At 38.7% G+C, this 15,822-nt stretch overlaps 1 protein-coding gene across 4 annotated transcripts in view; it reads right to left on the bottom strand.

The window, feature by feature from the left end:
- Positions 1–1,817: 1,817 nt before the first annotated feature.
- The window catches only part of pdcd6ip (programmed cell death 6 interacting protein), a 27,873-nt gene continuing 13,868 nt past the window's right edge, over positions 1,818–15,822 (bottom strand). For 2 of the 4 annotated variants that reach the window (XM_087294291.1, XM_087294292.1), the window contains exons 8-19: positions 14,866–15,088; positions 14,511–14,634; positions 12,646–12,823; positions 10,269–10,380; positions 9,878–10,047; positions 8,437–8,685; positions 6,603–6,737; positions 6,420–6,514; positions 4,733–4,850; positions 4,462–4,658; positions 3,238–3,449; positions 1,818–2,116 (exon numbers count right to left, since the gene is read on the bottom strand). In XM_087294291.1, the coding sequence (XP_087150417.1) occupies positions 3,275–3,449; positions 4,462–4,658; positions 4,733–4,850; positions 6,420–6,514; positions 6,603–6,737; positions 8,437–8,685; positions 9,878–10,047; positions 10,269–10,380; positions 12,646–12,823; positions 14,511–14,634; positions 14,866–15,088 (1,776 nt within the window). In that variant the 3' untranslated portion in view covers positions 1,818–2,116; positions 3,238–3,274. Of the gene's footprint in view, positions 3,450–4,461; positions 4,659–4,732; positions 4,851–6,419; positions 6,515–6,602; positions 6,738–8,436; positions 8,686–9,877; positions 10,048–10,268; positions 10,381–12,645; positions 12,824–14,510; positions 14,635–14,865; positions 15,089–15,822 lie in introns of all 4 variants that reach the window. The other 2 variants (NM_213360.4, XM_087294290.1) reach the window with 1 other exon arrangement.

The raw sequence follows: 15,822 nt of genomic DNA, 5'->3' as shown, positions 1-15,822 counted from the left end.
TTATTCCAAAATAGATTAAATAAATTTCCTCAACATTATACACACAATACCCCTTATTGACAATGTGAAAAAAGTTTTCTGAAGGTTTTCATCTGAAGGACTCTTAGACCATAAGAAACAAAATTCTCTCGTCTAATGAGACTTAAATTGAATTGGAGTGAATGCCAGGCGTTACGTTTGGAGAAAACCAGGCAGCACTCATCACCAAGCTAATACAATCCCTACAGTGAGGTGTGGTGGTGGCAGCATCATGCTGTGGGGATGTGTTTCAGCAGCGGGAACTGGAAGACTAGTCAGGACAGAGGGAAAGATGAATGCAGCAATGTACAGACCCATCCTGAATGGAAACCTGCTTTAGAGTGCTCTCGACCTCAGACTGGGGCGACGGTTCATCTTTCAGCAGGACAATGACCCAAAGCACACCGCCAAAATATCAATAGAGTGGCTTCACAACAACTCAATGAATGTCCTGGAGTGGGCCTAGCCAGGGCCCAGACATAAATCCTATTGAACATCTCTGGAGAGATCTGAAAATGGCTGTACACTATCACCTGTTAGAGCTTGAGAGGTTCTGCAAAGAGGAATAGGCAAACATTCCCAAAGACAGGTGTGCCAAGCTTGTGGCATCATATTCAAGAAGACTTGAGGCTGTAAGTGCTGCCAAAGGAGCATCAACAAAGTATTGAGCAAAGGCTGTGAATACTGATGTACATGTGATCTTTCAGCTTTTTTATTTTTTAATAAATTTTCAACAATTTCAAAAGCTCTTTTGTGACATTGTCATTATGGGGGATTGTGTGGAGCATTTCGCGGAAATAAATGAGTTTAACCCATTTTGGAATAAGACTGTAACATAAAACAATGTGGAAAAAGTGAAGCGCTATCAATACTTTCCGGATGCACTGTAAGTGGTTTAATTTTTACAAAAAAAAAAATGTCTGTTTGATTAAAAAGTAATTTATTGAATCGGAAAACAACTTTATTCGTAATCTTAAATAAAGCATTTTACTTAAACTTTGTTGGGCTGTTATTAACCCAAATGTTGGGTCAAATAAGGACAAACCCAATGTTGGGATAATATAAAATAAGCATATCTGAAATAAAACAAAAGCGTTTTTAACTGACGACTGAAACAAATGTGGACCTCAGCACCAACACCAGGCCAATTGTCAAGCTTGATTGTAATGCAAGAGTATTTCCGGAAGTGAAGGGCGTCTGAATGTTTGTCAGTAAGAGGCAGCAGCTGAGAAGGCTTGACGCCAGTGGATTTAATTACATTATATAACACGTGTACGAAGCTTTTAGAGAGTCATTTAATACTCATAAAGGTTATAACTCAAGTTGCAGTGACGCGTTCGCTTTTACAACACGCAATCTCCGTTAGCAGGTAATCAGGACAATGATTATTGTTGTAGTCTGTCAAAAATAACAATGCTAGGAGTTACGACTGAAAGAAAACCTTACATAATTTCTCCAATACCTCAATACACATTCATCTATCCACACACACACACACACACACACACCAAAAAAAAGAGATTCTCTTCTCTCTGTATCCATGGAGACAGTCAGTTCAGCATGGCTCTTGCAGGACAAAAATAGCAGAGGGAATAATTATCGAACAAACACACTTGAATTCATGTGTGGTGACACTCAGACTCGCAGCCCAGCCTATTAATCTGAACTCAATCTGCTCAGCTGTTGGATTTGGCTCTGGATGAAGGCGAAACAATGCGGAGAGTCGCTGACAATAAGCAAAACTGCAAAAACTACAGCCTCAAAACCATGACCGAAAAAACAAACTAAAACCTCGGTCGTTAATATCAGACAGATTTTAATCACATGAAAACAACAGAAACAAAAAGGAATTATTTTAGTGACAAATCCATACTCTATAACTGCTCCTTTTCCCCGAGGCGATGATTGTAGACCGAACAGAAGGAGGTATAATTGTACAACGAGGGTTACAGTAGGACACAACCGCCGCAATTCTCCCAGCATTTAAATGATCATCATCAGGTAAGAAATCAACAGCTCTAGCATTAGATTACATGTCAGTATTCATTACAAAAATAAGATATACGCAGCGGCAGGCAGCCAGCAGCTTCACTTTGGGCTAAAGAGAGAGACAGAAACAGATAGAGAGCAAACAAAGATCAGATCTTCCCTCCACAAGCACACCTGCAATATAAACCTTCAGCTTGAAAGTGCACTCATATTAGGGCGGAGCTTATTACAAACCCCGCCCATTTACACAAAGGGCAAGTGTTCTAATCTCCACCCACCCATTACAAAAAGCAGAGCTTGAATTCTAACCCCACCCTCCTATACAAGGGCTGTGGTTTATGTTCCAAACTCCGCCCTCCCATACAAGAGGCAGAGCTTGTATTCTGAAACCCACCCTGATTTACAAGGGGTGTGGCTTATGTTCTAAACTACACCACCCGATACAAGAGGTGTGGTTTGTTCTAAACCCGGCCCTCATACAAGAGGCTGAACTTTTAAACCCCGTCTTCCAATTAAAGAGGTGTGGTTTGTTCTAAACCCCGCCCTTCCATACAAGAGGCAGAGCTTGTATTCTAATCTCCACCCTCCTTTAAAAGAGGTGTGGTTTGTTCTAAACCCCGCCCTTACATACAAGAGGCAGACCTTATATTCTAATCTCCCCCATCCTATAAAAGAGGTGTGGTTTGTTATAAGTCTAAACCCCGCCCTTACATACAAGAGGCGGAGCTTGTATTCTAAACTCTGCCCTTCTATAAAAGAGGTGTGGTATATGTTCTAAACCTCGACCTCCCAAACAAGAGGCAGAATTGGCATTCTAAACTCCGCCCTCCTATACAAGGGGTGTGGTTTATGTTATAAACCCCTCCTTCTTATACAATAGGCAGAGTTCGTATTCTAAACCCCGCCTTTCTATACAAGGGGTGTGATTTATTGTCTAAACCCGCCCCCAAACAAGAGGCAGAGCTAGCATTCTAAACTCCGCCCTCCTATACAAGGGGTGTGGTTTAAGATCTAAACCCCACCCTCCCATAGAAGACGCAGTGCTTGCATTCTAAACTGCCCTCCTATTTAAAGGGTGTGGCTTACATTCTAAACTCCGCCCTACTGTATAAAAGGTGTGGCTTGTGTCTTAAACCCCGCCCAGATCCAATGGGATGTTAAGTAGAGATCGAGTGCGTGTGAGTGCAGGAGTGTTAATAGATAAGTGCAGTAAGAAGAGTGCTAGTTTACAGGAATGAGTGTGGCTGTAGTCGCGGAGGTTGTTGCTCTACTGTTGGGGGTAATAGGGCTGTTGTTGGGGTGGTTGTTGAGGGTAGGGGTAGGGTTGCTGTGTTGCAGGGGCTCCAGGGTATCCAGCCTGGCCCTGAGCTTGATAGGGCATGTAGGGCATATTATACTGCCCGTATGCATAGGGATTATAGGCCATTGGCATCTGGTAATACCTAAAAGAGAGGAGAAAAAGAGAAATATACAAAAGTCATGCTTCTGTAATATGCAGAGTGTTGTAAAACCTAGTGAGCTTTCTGCTGCTGAAAAATTTGATTAAGTAGTAATTATTAAGGCCCAATCCCAGTTCTATTTTTGTACCCCTTCCTCTTGCCTTTGGCCCTTGAAAAAGAGTGTGAAGGGGAAGAGCTTTAAAATTTACCCCTAAGAAATTGGGACATCACTACAGCACCTGCACAGGCCATCATATGTCATCGTGAGCTCTTGCCTCATATGAGATCAGATGATCGATCGCGCCTGCTGTACTTATTACAGTTGTGTTATTTTTTGTCATTTATCTTCAGGAAATCACTGAAGGCCTATATTATGCTATTATAACAATATAATTTGGCAATAAGATCGTAACTGTACTGTGTATTTACACCCTGGCCATATTATCTATGTAAACACACAAAAACATTATTAACATTATGCCAGACACTGTAAAAAGCTCATTTCCACCCACTAGACATGTTTTGGATGTCTCCTTTGTCTGTCACACCCATTACAGGTCTTTCAGTCTCTGCTAATGAGCTGATGATCTGAATCTGGTGTGTATGCTTAAAGAGACATGGAAAATGTGCAGAGCTGGTGGTCCTTCAGGAACATGGTTGAGAAACGCTAGTTTAAAGCATAGACTATAACACCCATCGAGTTGAAAACTTATTTGCCTTGCCTTATAAGTCTTGTTTTATTTCGGCTAGAATAAAAGCAGTTTTTAAACCACTTTAAGGTTAATATTATTGGCTCTCTTAAGCAATGTTTTCTTTCAATTGTCTACAGAACAAACCACTGTTATACAATGACTTGCCTCATTACCATAATTTGCCTAATTAACCCAATTAATTTAAATAGAAATTGGAGAAAAAAAAACATTCAAAGGGGCTAATAATTCAGAAGGGCTAATAATTTTGACTTCAACTGTACCTAACACTGAGGACACATGCACTCTTGAATGTCTTTATTTACCCTGGGTAGCCTTGATAACTGGGGTATGGTGGCCCTTGAGCCTGTGAGGGTCCAGTGGGTGCAACAGGTGGAGGATTAGAGCTGCCGGGAGCCATTGGGGCGCTGACTGGAACGGCAGCACTGGCTGCCTGAGGAGCGATGCTGGGGGGTGGGGGTCTCGCCGGCGGCTGGGGCTTAGCCTGAGGCTGCTGCTGTGACTGGAAAACAGATATACATCAGACTATTGCATGCGATCAAGTGTTATATCTGTCATCAGTGCGTGTGAACTCACAAACACAGTCCTGGGCGCAGGGGTCGGGCCTCCTGCAGGGGCAGGGGTGTTGGACTGGTATGACGGGACGCTGAATGAAGGAGCGCTTGGCTCTCGAGCAATACTCTGCTGCAGCTCCCTGTAAAATGAGACAATTATCAGCCAATCATTTGCCTGGTGAGAAATGAGGATTTTGAAGCCATTATGATTTGTTATTCTGTGGACACCAGGAGTGTTTAATGTTTTTTTGTAAAACATTTAATATTTCCTGAGTGTATATTTGTGCTGGTTTAATGATAATAATACTACATTTGATTTATAAAGCGCTTTAAGTACAATCTTAAAGGGTCAAGCTCTGTCATGGATAAATACATATGACACTAAATTCACCAGTAGGTGGCGACAAATTCAATTCAAGTTTATTTCTATAGCGCTTTTACAATGGAGATTGTGTCAAAGCAGCTTAACATAGAAGTTCTAGTAAATTGAAACTGTGTCAGTCCAGTTTTCATAGTTGAAGATCAGTTTAGTGTGGTTTAGTTTTCACTGCTGAAAGTCCAAACACTGAGGAACAAATCTATCGATGTACAGCTTCACCAGTCCCAAACCAAGCAAGCCAGTGGAGACAGTAGCGAGGAACAAAACTTCACCAATCGACGAAGTGAATCCTTGATTTAATGAGTGATTCACTGAACTGTTCATTCAAAACAGCTGATTAATTAAGAAATTAAGCAAAAGGTTGTCTTACAGACTGTTGGTTCTTTCCAAACAAGATATATTGCCCTTCAAGGGGCACTTTGAAGTGAAAAAATCATGGCAGCCATATTAAAGTGTCATTCCAAACCAAAGCGATTAAAACTGGCCACTTCGAAGGGTCCCTTTGAAATGAAAGAGTTTGAAAAATGCAACTGATGGACACTACTGGAAATTATCCTTGAATAATCTCATCCCTATCTCTAATCCCTTCAGAGGGATCTCCGAAGATTAGGGTATAAAGATGAGCCCTTCAGATTGAAATCCACCTTGAATGAATGAATCGCTGACTCATGATTCTTTTAAAAAAAATGAAAGCTCCTACTTAGTTTACAACTATTTTATTAGTCAAACATATAAAGAGACAATATTTTATTGAAAATGTGATGAACTCATTAACCTTTATTTGTTAAACCATGGGTCTCATACTCAATTCCTTGAGGGCCGCAGCTCTGCACAGTTTTGCTCTGACCCTAATCAACCACAGCTGATGCAGCTAATCAAGGTGTTCAAGACTACTAGAGTCTATTAAGCAGGTGTGAGTTGGAGGTGCTTGGAGCTAAACTATGCAGAGCTGCGGCCCCCCAGGAATTGAGTTTGAGACCACGGTTTTTATCTGTTGTATAAATGTGTATATAAAATGTGCTTATCTTCTGAATAAAGCTGCACTTGTTTCTGTAATATATCTTAACTATATCGTACTTTATCTTTTGAATATAAAAATGTAAACCCCTAAAATGTTTTTTTTTTTTGCTTCCATAACTTAAAATATATACTCAGTATAAGTAGATTATATAAAGCCTACATGCTTAAAGGCTGCAACACACAGTCACTGATGTGTGTTTGTTTATTTGAGTGACATTCTCACCATTGTCAGCTCAAACACTGCTAAAACCTCAATTATTATAGACAATAAATATTGCACACCCCTAATCCACTCTACTGAAGTACATACTTGAGCAGTTCATCTCTCTCAGTTTTGCGAGCGAAGACAATGTCGCTGCACTTATTTTGAAACTTCAGCAGGATTTCTGTCAGATCATTGTAGAACTGAAAGAAGAAGAAGAGAAGTGAGAATAAGACAGCTTTATGGAGGACACACGTGTGCAGAACTAATATTAGTGGATGTGCTGGTTACTTTAGTGCCTTCTTTGATATTGGAGCTGATCTCGATGTAGCTGTCGTGGGCGGAGGCCAGTTTCTTCAACACGTCCTCCCTGGTATTAGCCTCAGAGTTGGACTGCTTTAGTGCTGAAAACTCCTGGTGAGAAACCTGAGATGAGAAAGAAAGCACGATAGTTACTTACAGTGTTGGGTATTATTTGTGCCAAACCGATACTTTAAAAATGTTACAGAGGTGCCTAAACGGTGCTGAACCAACACTTTTAAAAAGACCCTCAAATCAAAAAAATTATTTAAATTCAATGCTATCTTTCAACTTCACAGCAGATGGCGCTGTAGGCTAGTTTTTTTTAATAGTGGACAGTGCTCTAGGCTAGTTATTGAACAGCGGCTGGTACGCTAGGCTAGTTTTTAAACAGCAGATGGAGCTCTAGGCTAGTTTTTTTTTTAAATAGTGGACAGTGCTCTAGGCTAGTTATTGAACAGCGGCTGGTACGCTAGGCTACTTTTTAAACAGCAGATGGCGCTCTAGGCTAGTTTTTCTACAGCGGATGGCGCTCTAGTCTAGTTTTTAAACCATGGACGGCTCTCTAGGCTAGTTTTTTTTAATAGTGGACAGTGCTCTAGGCTAGTTATTGAACAGCGGCTGGTACTCTAGGCTAGTTTTTAAACAGTAGATGGCGCTCTAGGCTAGTTTTTCTACAGCGGACGGCGCTCTAGTCTAGTTTTTAAACCATGGACGGCTCTCTAGGCTAGTTTTTAGACAAAAAACGGTGCTCTAGGCAAGTTTTTTTAATAGTGGATTGTGCTCTAGGCTTGTCTTTTTAACAGCAGACGGGGCTCTAGGCTAGTTTTAAACAGCAGCAGTGCTCTAGGCTAGTTTTTAAGCAGAAAACGGCACTCTAGGTTAGTTTTTAAACAGCAGATAGTGCTCTAGGCTAGTTTTTAAACAGTGGGAGGCACTCTAGGCTAGTTTTGAAACAGTGGACGTTGCTCTAGGCTAGTGTTTAAACAGAAGACAGCAATCTAGGCTAGATTTTAACACCGGAAAGCACTCCAGGCTATTTTTTTTAACACCAGAGAGTGCTCTACGCTATTTTTTTTGCAGCTGACAGCGCTTTAAGCTGGGTTTTTTTAAACAGCGAACAACGGTCCACTAGTTTTTAAACAGTGGACAGCGCTCTAGGCTAGTTTTTAAACAACAGACAGCACTTTAGGGTATTTTTTTTTAATAGCAGACGACGCTCTAGGCTAGTTTTTAACAGCAGATGGCGCTCTAGGCTATTTTTTTAATAGCGGACGACGCTCTAGGGTAGTTTTTAACAGCAGATGGTGCTCTAGGCTAGTTTTTTTATAGCGAACGACACTCTAGGCTAGTTTTTAACAGCAGATGGTGCTCTAGGCTAGTTTTTTTTAATAGCGGAAGACGCTCTAGGCTAGTTTTTTAATAGCAGATGGCGCTCTAGGCTAGTTTTTAAGCAGCAGACAGAACTCTAGGCCGGTTTATAACAGCAGATGGTGCTCAAGGATAGTTTTTAAACAGCGGATGGCGTTCTAGGCTAGATTTTAACAGCAAATGGCGTTCTAGGCTGGTTTATAACAGCAGATGGTGCTCAAGGGTAGTTTTTAAACAGCAGAAGGGGTTCTGGGCTAGTTTTTACCAGCAGAGATTATATTAATGTAAACATAACTCACTGTGAACACTCTTGTAATTTGCGTAAACCTTTTTTTAGTTAACTAATAATGATTATTTCAGGTTCAATGCAAGCAGAATATTTGTAATGTATAAAGTAACCTCGGAATCTATTTAAGAGATTTATTACGCTATTTATAATCTATTTATTACGCACCTGTATCTGTGACAGCAGCTCTTCCTGTCTGCGTAAGTTCTGTTGAACGCGTTGATTGTGTGAGCCGTATCGAGCGTCAAGCTCACTGCTGGTCATGACCTCCTCATTGATGGCGCCATCTTGAGCCAGTGCTGTAAGAAACTTTGCCGTCAGGTCAAAGGTCACTGACTTCACCTCTCCTTCCAGAACTTCTCGTTCCCTCTTGACCTCATCCAGTTGCGCCAGCTGAGACCTCAACACATTTACCACCTGTGCAGGAGATGAGACTTGGCATTAGTATAACAGCTTGGTTAGTGTGTGTTTTTTGGTGTTATATACCATTTAGGCATTTTTAATATTAACACCTATTTTAATAGTATAATTGTTTATACTAGGGTTGTTCAATATATCGTTTCAGCACTGATATCGCAATGTGATCATTCGCAATAGTCACATCACACTATCTGCAATCTTCAGTCTGTATTATAACTTGTCATTTGTATGTGCTTTTGATGCCTGTGACGGTATAATGATTTTGAAAGCACTCAAGCACAAGAAATTGTACCATGACTAACTTTAAAAATGAGTAATTGCATTGAATGAATGACTGTATCTAAATATTTGAATCACTTTCAACAGTTTTTTATGAAAATTAAACAGGTTTTTATTGAATACATTTTTAACTAATAATTAAATTGAATTAAACTAAACCAAAATTTTGCATTTACACCTCTGCATGTGGATTTGGGAAGCTTTTGAATTTGGGTAGACAAAATACAGACGGAAATCCCAATATAGCACTTGACTTTATTTGTGATTTGCCATAATGTTCATTTTATTTTAAAATAAGAAAATAAAATAAAATTATTTAGTTAATAATTATACCTAGTACAACTTTGATTTAAAATTCAGAAATTTTAAAAGAAGTTTGTCTAATATGTACAGCTGAAGTCAAAATGTTTTGCCCTCCTGTGATTTTTGTTTCTTCCCTTTTTTAAAAATACTTCCAGAATCATGTTTAACAGAGCAATGTTTTTTTTCACAGTATTTCCTATAATATTTTTTCTTCTGGAGAAAGTCCTGTTTGTTTTATTTCAGCTGGAATAAAAGCAGTTTTTTATTTTTTAAAAAGCAATTTTAAGGTCAATATTATTAGCCCTCTTAAGCTCTATATTTTTTGATTGTCTAAAGTACAAACCCTCGTTATACAAGGAATTGCCTAATTACTTTAACATGCCTAATTAACCTAGCTAAACCTTTAAATGTCACTTTAAACTGAATACTAAATACTAAAATATTATGTATAAAAGATAAAAGAAAACACTCATTAGAAACGAATTATTAAAACTATTATTTACAAAATATATGGGAAGGCTAATAATTCTAACTTCAATTGTATATATAGTATTTTAACATCACTACATGTTTTAAATCATGTTAAGCACATCGACACTGATCTCACCTCGCTGCCCTGCAGAGTCTTGGCAGGGTTGGCAGACGGTATGGCAGCACTGAGCTCATTCTCTGGCTTGCAGAGCAAAGCAATCATCTCACAATGTGCCGTGTAACGCTCTCTCACCACCTGATCGGCCTGCACCGCCTTGTCCAATATATTGCGAAAATTATTTCCCTCTGCAAGGACAAAAAAAGAGACAGACAGAGAGAAGTGAGGACAAACCATCATGAGCAAAAATGACCCTCAAGTTGGAACCAGAGAAGCATGAATCTTGAAGCAAAAGTCATGATCAGGGAACGCACAGACTCATAATGCGTTTACCTAGAAAGCACTGCAAGTCTCATTAGGTAAGAGCATCTGCTAATGCGTAAATGGGAGGCTGGAAGTGTGTTTGTACCTGCTCTGAGTGGTTTATACAGATCTCCAGAGGGAGTTCTGTTCCAGCGCTGATTGAATTTGCCTCGGAGTTCATTGTCTGTCGCTTCCTCATCATCTAACATCTTCAAGGACTGCAACATCAACACACAACAGTTTTAATCAGGAGGCAAACTGAGATACAATCCAGGTACAGTTGAAACCAGAAGTTTACAAACACTGTATAAAAAGGCACATAACCATTAAAAAAAAAAGATGTGACTTTGACTAAACTTTTTCTCTTTTAGGCAAGTTAGGATTATCATGTGTGTTTCTGTTCTGCTTAACAGCAGAATAATGAGAGAGAGATTTTGAGAAATTGTTATAACTTTTCTTGGCAAGTTTACATACAATAAGATTATTCAGCCTCTGAAAAAGCTCAGATGATGATGTCAAGGTTTTGGAAGACTTTGATTGGCTAATTGACAACATTTGAGTTAACTGGAGGCACAACTGTAGAATAGTATTTAAGGAGAACCTCAAACACACTGCTGCCTTCTGTGACAACATGGGAAAATCAACAAGCCAGAATCAACAAAAAAGCCAGATTACAATTAGCTAAATTACACTGGAAAAATAATCATTTTTGGAGACATGTCCTGTGATCTGATGGAGCTAAGAATGAACTGTTTGGCTATAATGACCAGTGTTATATTTGGAGGACAAAGGGGAAAGCTTAGGACACCATCCCAACTGTGAAGTATGGGGGCAGTAGCATTATGTTGTGGGGCTGTTTTGCTGCAGAAGGGACTGGTCCACTTCACAGCATAGACGGCATCATGAAGAAAGAACATTATGGAGAAATACTGAAGCAACATCTCAAGACATCAGCCAGGACATTAAAACTTGGCCACAAATGGGTCCTCCAAACAGACCATGACCCTAAGCATACTGCCAAAATAGTTCAAATGTGCTTTAAGGACAACAGAGTGAATGTTTTGGAGTGGCCATCACAAAGCCCTGTGCTCAATCCTATAGAAAATTTGTGGGCAGAGTTGCAATATGCTATTGCGGGCAAGGCAGCCTACAAATCTGACTGGGCCAAATATCCTTCAAACTTTTGTGAGACGCTAGTGGAAGGATACCCAAAACATTTGACCAAAGTTATACAGTTTAAAAGCAAAGCTAAAAAATACCAAGGAAATGTGTGTAAACTTTTGACTGTCTAGATATTAATCAAAAATTCTCCAGAAACATTATGTCTCATTATTCTGGCATTCAGCAAATGTAAATCATTTAGGTAATCCTAACGGACCTAAAATTGTAAACGTTTAATCTTGAGAGTTGCCACTGCATGAGAATTGCCACCAAAAACAGTTATTATTGTCTCCTGTTTGACACATAATTTTATACAAGCACAATAATTCTGCCTAAAATATACATTTTGCTCAAAAACATCTTGTTGGAATATAATGAGCCACCTAACATTTGAAAGTTTATTTAGCAAAGCAGTAACTGTAGAGTGACTAATGTAATGTATTGTAAACAAAATTGTTTAATTTAACTTGTTTTAGTTACTTAGGTTATAACGAGACAATGTAGAATGTCATGTGATCTTATAGCCTACAACAGGGGTGTCAAACTCAATTCCTGGAGGGCGGAAGCCCTGCACAGTTTAGTTCCAACCCTGCTCCAACACGCTTACCTGTAGGTTTCAAACAAGCCTGAAGGACTCAATTAGTTTGATCAGGTGTGTTTAATTAGGGTTGGAACTAAACTGTGCAGAGCTGCGGCCCTTTTGGAACTGAGTTTGACACCTGTGGCCTACAAGGTTACATTCACTATATTTGGCTTAATGTGCTTTAGTTTGAACATTGAGTTTATTTGACAACATTGGGATATTTAAAAAAAGCTCCTGCAAAAGTGGTGTGGAGCATTAAAAAAAAACACATGGGAAGAGTCTTGACAAAAACACAAGACTCTTGTTAATTCCAGGTGGAAACAGTAACGCAACTCCACTGTCTCTTGTGATCAGATTTTGAATATTTTCACTTGTTATAAGGGTAAAATTATCCAAATCTGAAGAATTTTAAAGGTTATTTTTACCCAAAATGGTCATTTAGCCACTTAAATAGTTTAAAGCCATTCAGTGTCTGTTTTTCTGTTGAATGCAAAAGAAGATATTTTGAAGAATGTTGATGATCAGTAGCTATTGACATCCATAGTAGAAAAAAAATACAACAGAGTTGATGGCTACAAGTTTCAGACAACCTTCAAAATACCTTCATTTGTGTTTGTCAACAGATGTAAGAAACTCCAGCAGATTTATGACAACAGAGTGAATAAATGATGACAGATGTTTAATTTTTGGGTCAACTCTTAGCAGTTTATAAAAGGGGATGAAACATAAAGCTCTTGACCTCATCCAGGATCTCTCGGTTCCTCTGCAGGAGCTCTGGAAGATCTTTAATCAGCTGCTCGATGCTCTGAAGGCCGCCCTGCTGGATGAGAGCACGGCTTTTCTCCAAGATGGATTGAGGAACTGCGTCTCCTGACAGATCTTCAAGAGCAGCCGGCAGGTTCAAGGATGCCAACACCCTATACGATCAATAACAACCAAATAATCACCAACAACCCAAAATATGGGTGTTTAGAAAACTTTCAGACGTACAGAAAACCCTCGTGTGCACTATTCCATCTGTGGCTGTGTTTCTATTAGAGCAGAACAATATATCGCTTGAGCACTGATATTGCAATGTGTGCAATAGCCACACCGCAGGATTAGATTATTTATCAAAGATTAAAAGATAGATATTGATATTTTGAACTATATATACACACAATAATGACTATGTTATTTAACATTTGGTTTTTCAAATTCTGTTTATATATATATATATATATACTGTTAGACACCCAAGAAAACAATTAAGCATTGTGAATTTATTACATTTTGCTTGTAATTTATTACAATTTATGCAGATGCATGGCATTAAAAAAGACTTGATCATCCCTCAGTCAGTTTAAATAATAAAATATTTGCAAATAGAGTCAAATAATCTGGTGAAGTGATGTACATATTGCAATATATATTGTGGGAAAACAAAAAATAGCAATGTCAGATTGTTCCAATATCGTTCACACTGCAAACAATTCTTACTTGGATTGTTTCTTCTTTTTTTCTAGTGCAGTTATCTAAAAATTGTTAAATCAAGAACAATTTTCTAGACAAGCAAAACATAATGTCTTGTTTTTAAAAATAATATGCCAAAATGAAGTGAGTTTTTTCTTATAACAAGCAAAAAAATCTGCCAATGGGGTAAGCAAAAGAATCTTATGTCAAAAGGAAAATGAAGATTATTTTGTTTACCCCATTGGCAGATTATTTTGCTTGCAGTGCAGCCCTAGTTTCCATCCACCAAGTTTTATGTTTTATATTGCAAACTATAAATATTTTTTAAAATGCTTACATTTTCTGGTCCTTTTGAAAATGCACATAAATAATCGTATACACACGCCACTGTGTAGAATTAACTTTTCATCTAATAGGAAAAAATGCAAATAAACTATGATGAAAGCACATTTACACAATAAGTTCAAGCAAGTGCATCAAAATTCACAAGATGTTTTTTTTAAAATTAGATAAAAATGATAAAAATAGGCGCAATGGCATGACATGTCTTTGGTACAGACATACAGTGTCATCCGAGACACTACTCGCTGCAGAGCCATTTGAGCAGAACTGAGGTCCAGCGAGGGGGAGCATGAGCTCTCGCTCCTCCTCCTATAAGCTGTTTTAATGCGTGCACCAACCCCACCCCTGACCCTACCCCCAGTGACATCACTCGTAGAAGAAGTGCAAGAAAGGAGGAGTGAGAGCTCAAGCTCCCCCTCGCTGGAGCTCAGCTCTGCCCAAATGTCATCCTGCAACTGTTTTGCAGCATATGAAATGTCCCAACCCCTATTTTTAACTGTCCAAAATGGGGGGAAAATTAGTTTTTACTCTCTAATAGTCAAAGTGTAGATAGAAATAGAAATAGAAATAAATAGAAAAGTGTTTTATGTGAATTCGGACCACGAGTCCACATGTATGGACATCATTTTTCTCTAAAAGTACATTGTATCAAAAGATGATACTTAGACTTTTATTCTAATTAGGTTCCAATAAGCCTAAATAGCAAAAAGAAATAAAAAATGCATGTAAAAAAACACCTTAGGCCTTTTTAGGAGGTTAATGCAGTGAAAATTGACTCGCGTAAGAGTAAATATATGCACAAACACTGACCCGTTGCAGAGATTGGTTGCCTCTCTCATGCTGCCGATGAGTCTGTTGACTGTTTCTGCCTTTCTGGAATTGGCTGCACTCACAGACTGCTGCACCGCCATCGGCACCATCTTCTCAAACAGATCTACAAAAACAGAAAATAATGTCAATGTGGCGCATTTTACTGGCATTTTTGCTTATTTTTCCAGATTAGGGTTACACTATATTCATGGTCCCCTGTAGACACCGTGTTAACTACATAAACAACTTCGCAGCAACCTTACATCAATCAATTAGCAGACTGATAGGTTGGGGTTAGAACAAATTGACAAGTAGTAACAAAGTTACACAGGTTTACATCAACTATCATTCTGACCTGTGAACTTCTGGCTGAGTGGTGTCTGAACTGCAGTTGCTTTGACCAGAGATGCTTTGCCGATGTGCTCCAGGTCTTTGACCTCCGGTACGCGGTCATGGTAAATGAAGTCATTGTCTTTCTTTGCAGCTGTAAGCGCTCTGTTGATCTTATCTGACAGATCCTTCACATTAACATACTCGTCGTATCGAGAAGCCGCCGTCTTCACCAGCTCTTGTGCGTGCTGCAGACAAAAACAGAAGCATTAATATTCTATTGGTGATGAATTTATTTTATTTAAGGCTAGGTCAGCAACAAAGGCTATTTTCACGGCAGAACCGTTTCATTAATAAATAGATAAAATAAATTAAACTGAATTAAAAACAAGAAACAAATTAAAAAAGATTTTTAGCGTTAATCCATGATAAAAATAGAGGCAACCAGCATTCTTCAAAATATCTTCTTTTGTGTTCAGCAGTAGAGAAAAACTCAAATAGGTTTTAAACAAGTGAATAGTGAAAAAGAGATAACAGAATTTTCATTTAATTAAGCATGCAACCAAGAAAAAAAACGAAATAAGGAAACATCATCATTAGTATAAAAACACACACTGTAGACGAGAATATTTTGACTCCACTTTCTGGCTAATGTGCAGCTAGTTTTTTCAGCCAACAGCAATCTTCCGGTGAAGGTAAATGTGACTGTTTTCAGCTTCATAAGGTTCCTTTTACACCATCGCCATTGTAATGTAATAAAATACAATCAGTAAATAGACTTAAGCATTCATTTAGCTGTCGTAAAACGAGATGAAAGACAGTGTAAACACTGCCGCCGTCAGTAGCAGCAGACTTGTGCAGAAACTCTATTGAAAAAATACTGGAGTAAAATAAATGTTCATATTTTAAAGGCATGTTGTGTAAAAAAGGATTTTAACCCAGTGCTTCTTGTCCAGTCTGAGACCCACTTTATATTGTATAT

This window comes from Danio rerio, chromosome 19 (genome assembly GCF_052040795.2).
Source record: "Danio rerio strain M-AB ecotype USA chromosome 19, GRCz13ab, whole genome shotgun sequence".
Classification (NCBI taxonomy): Eukaryota; Metazoa; Chordata; class Actinopteri; order Cypriniformes; family Danionidae; genus Danio; species Danio rerio.
This window is presented reverse-complemented; position numbering and strand designations above follow the sequence as displayed.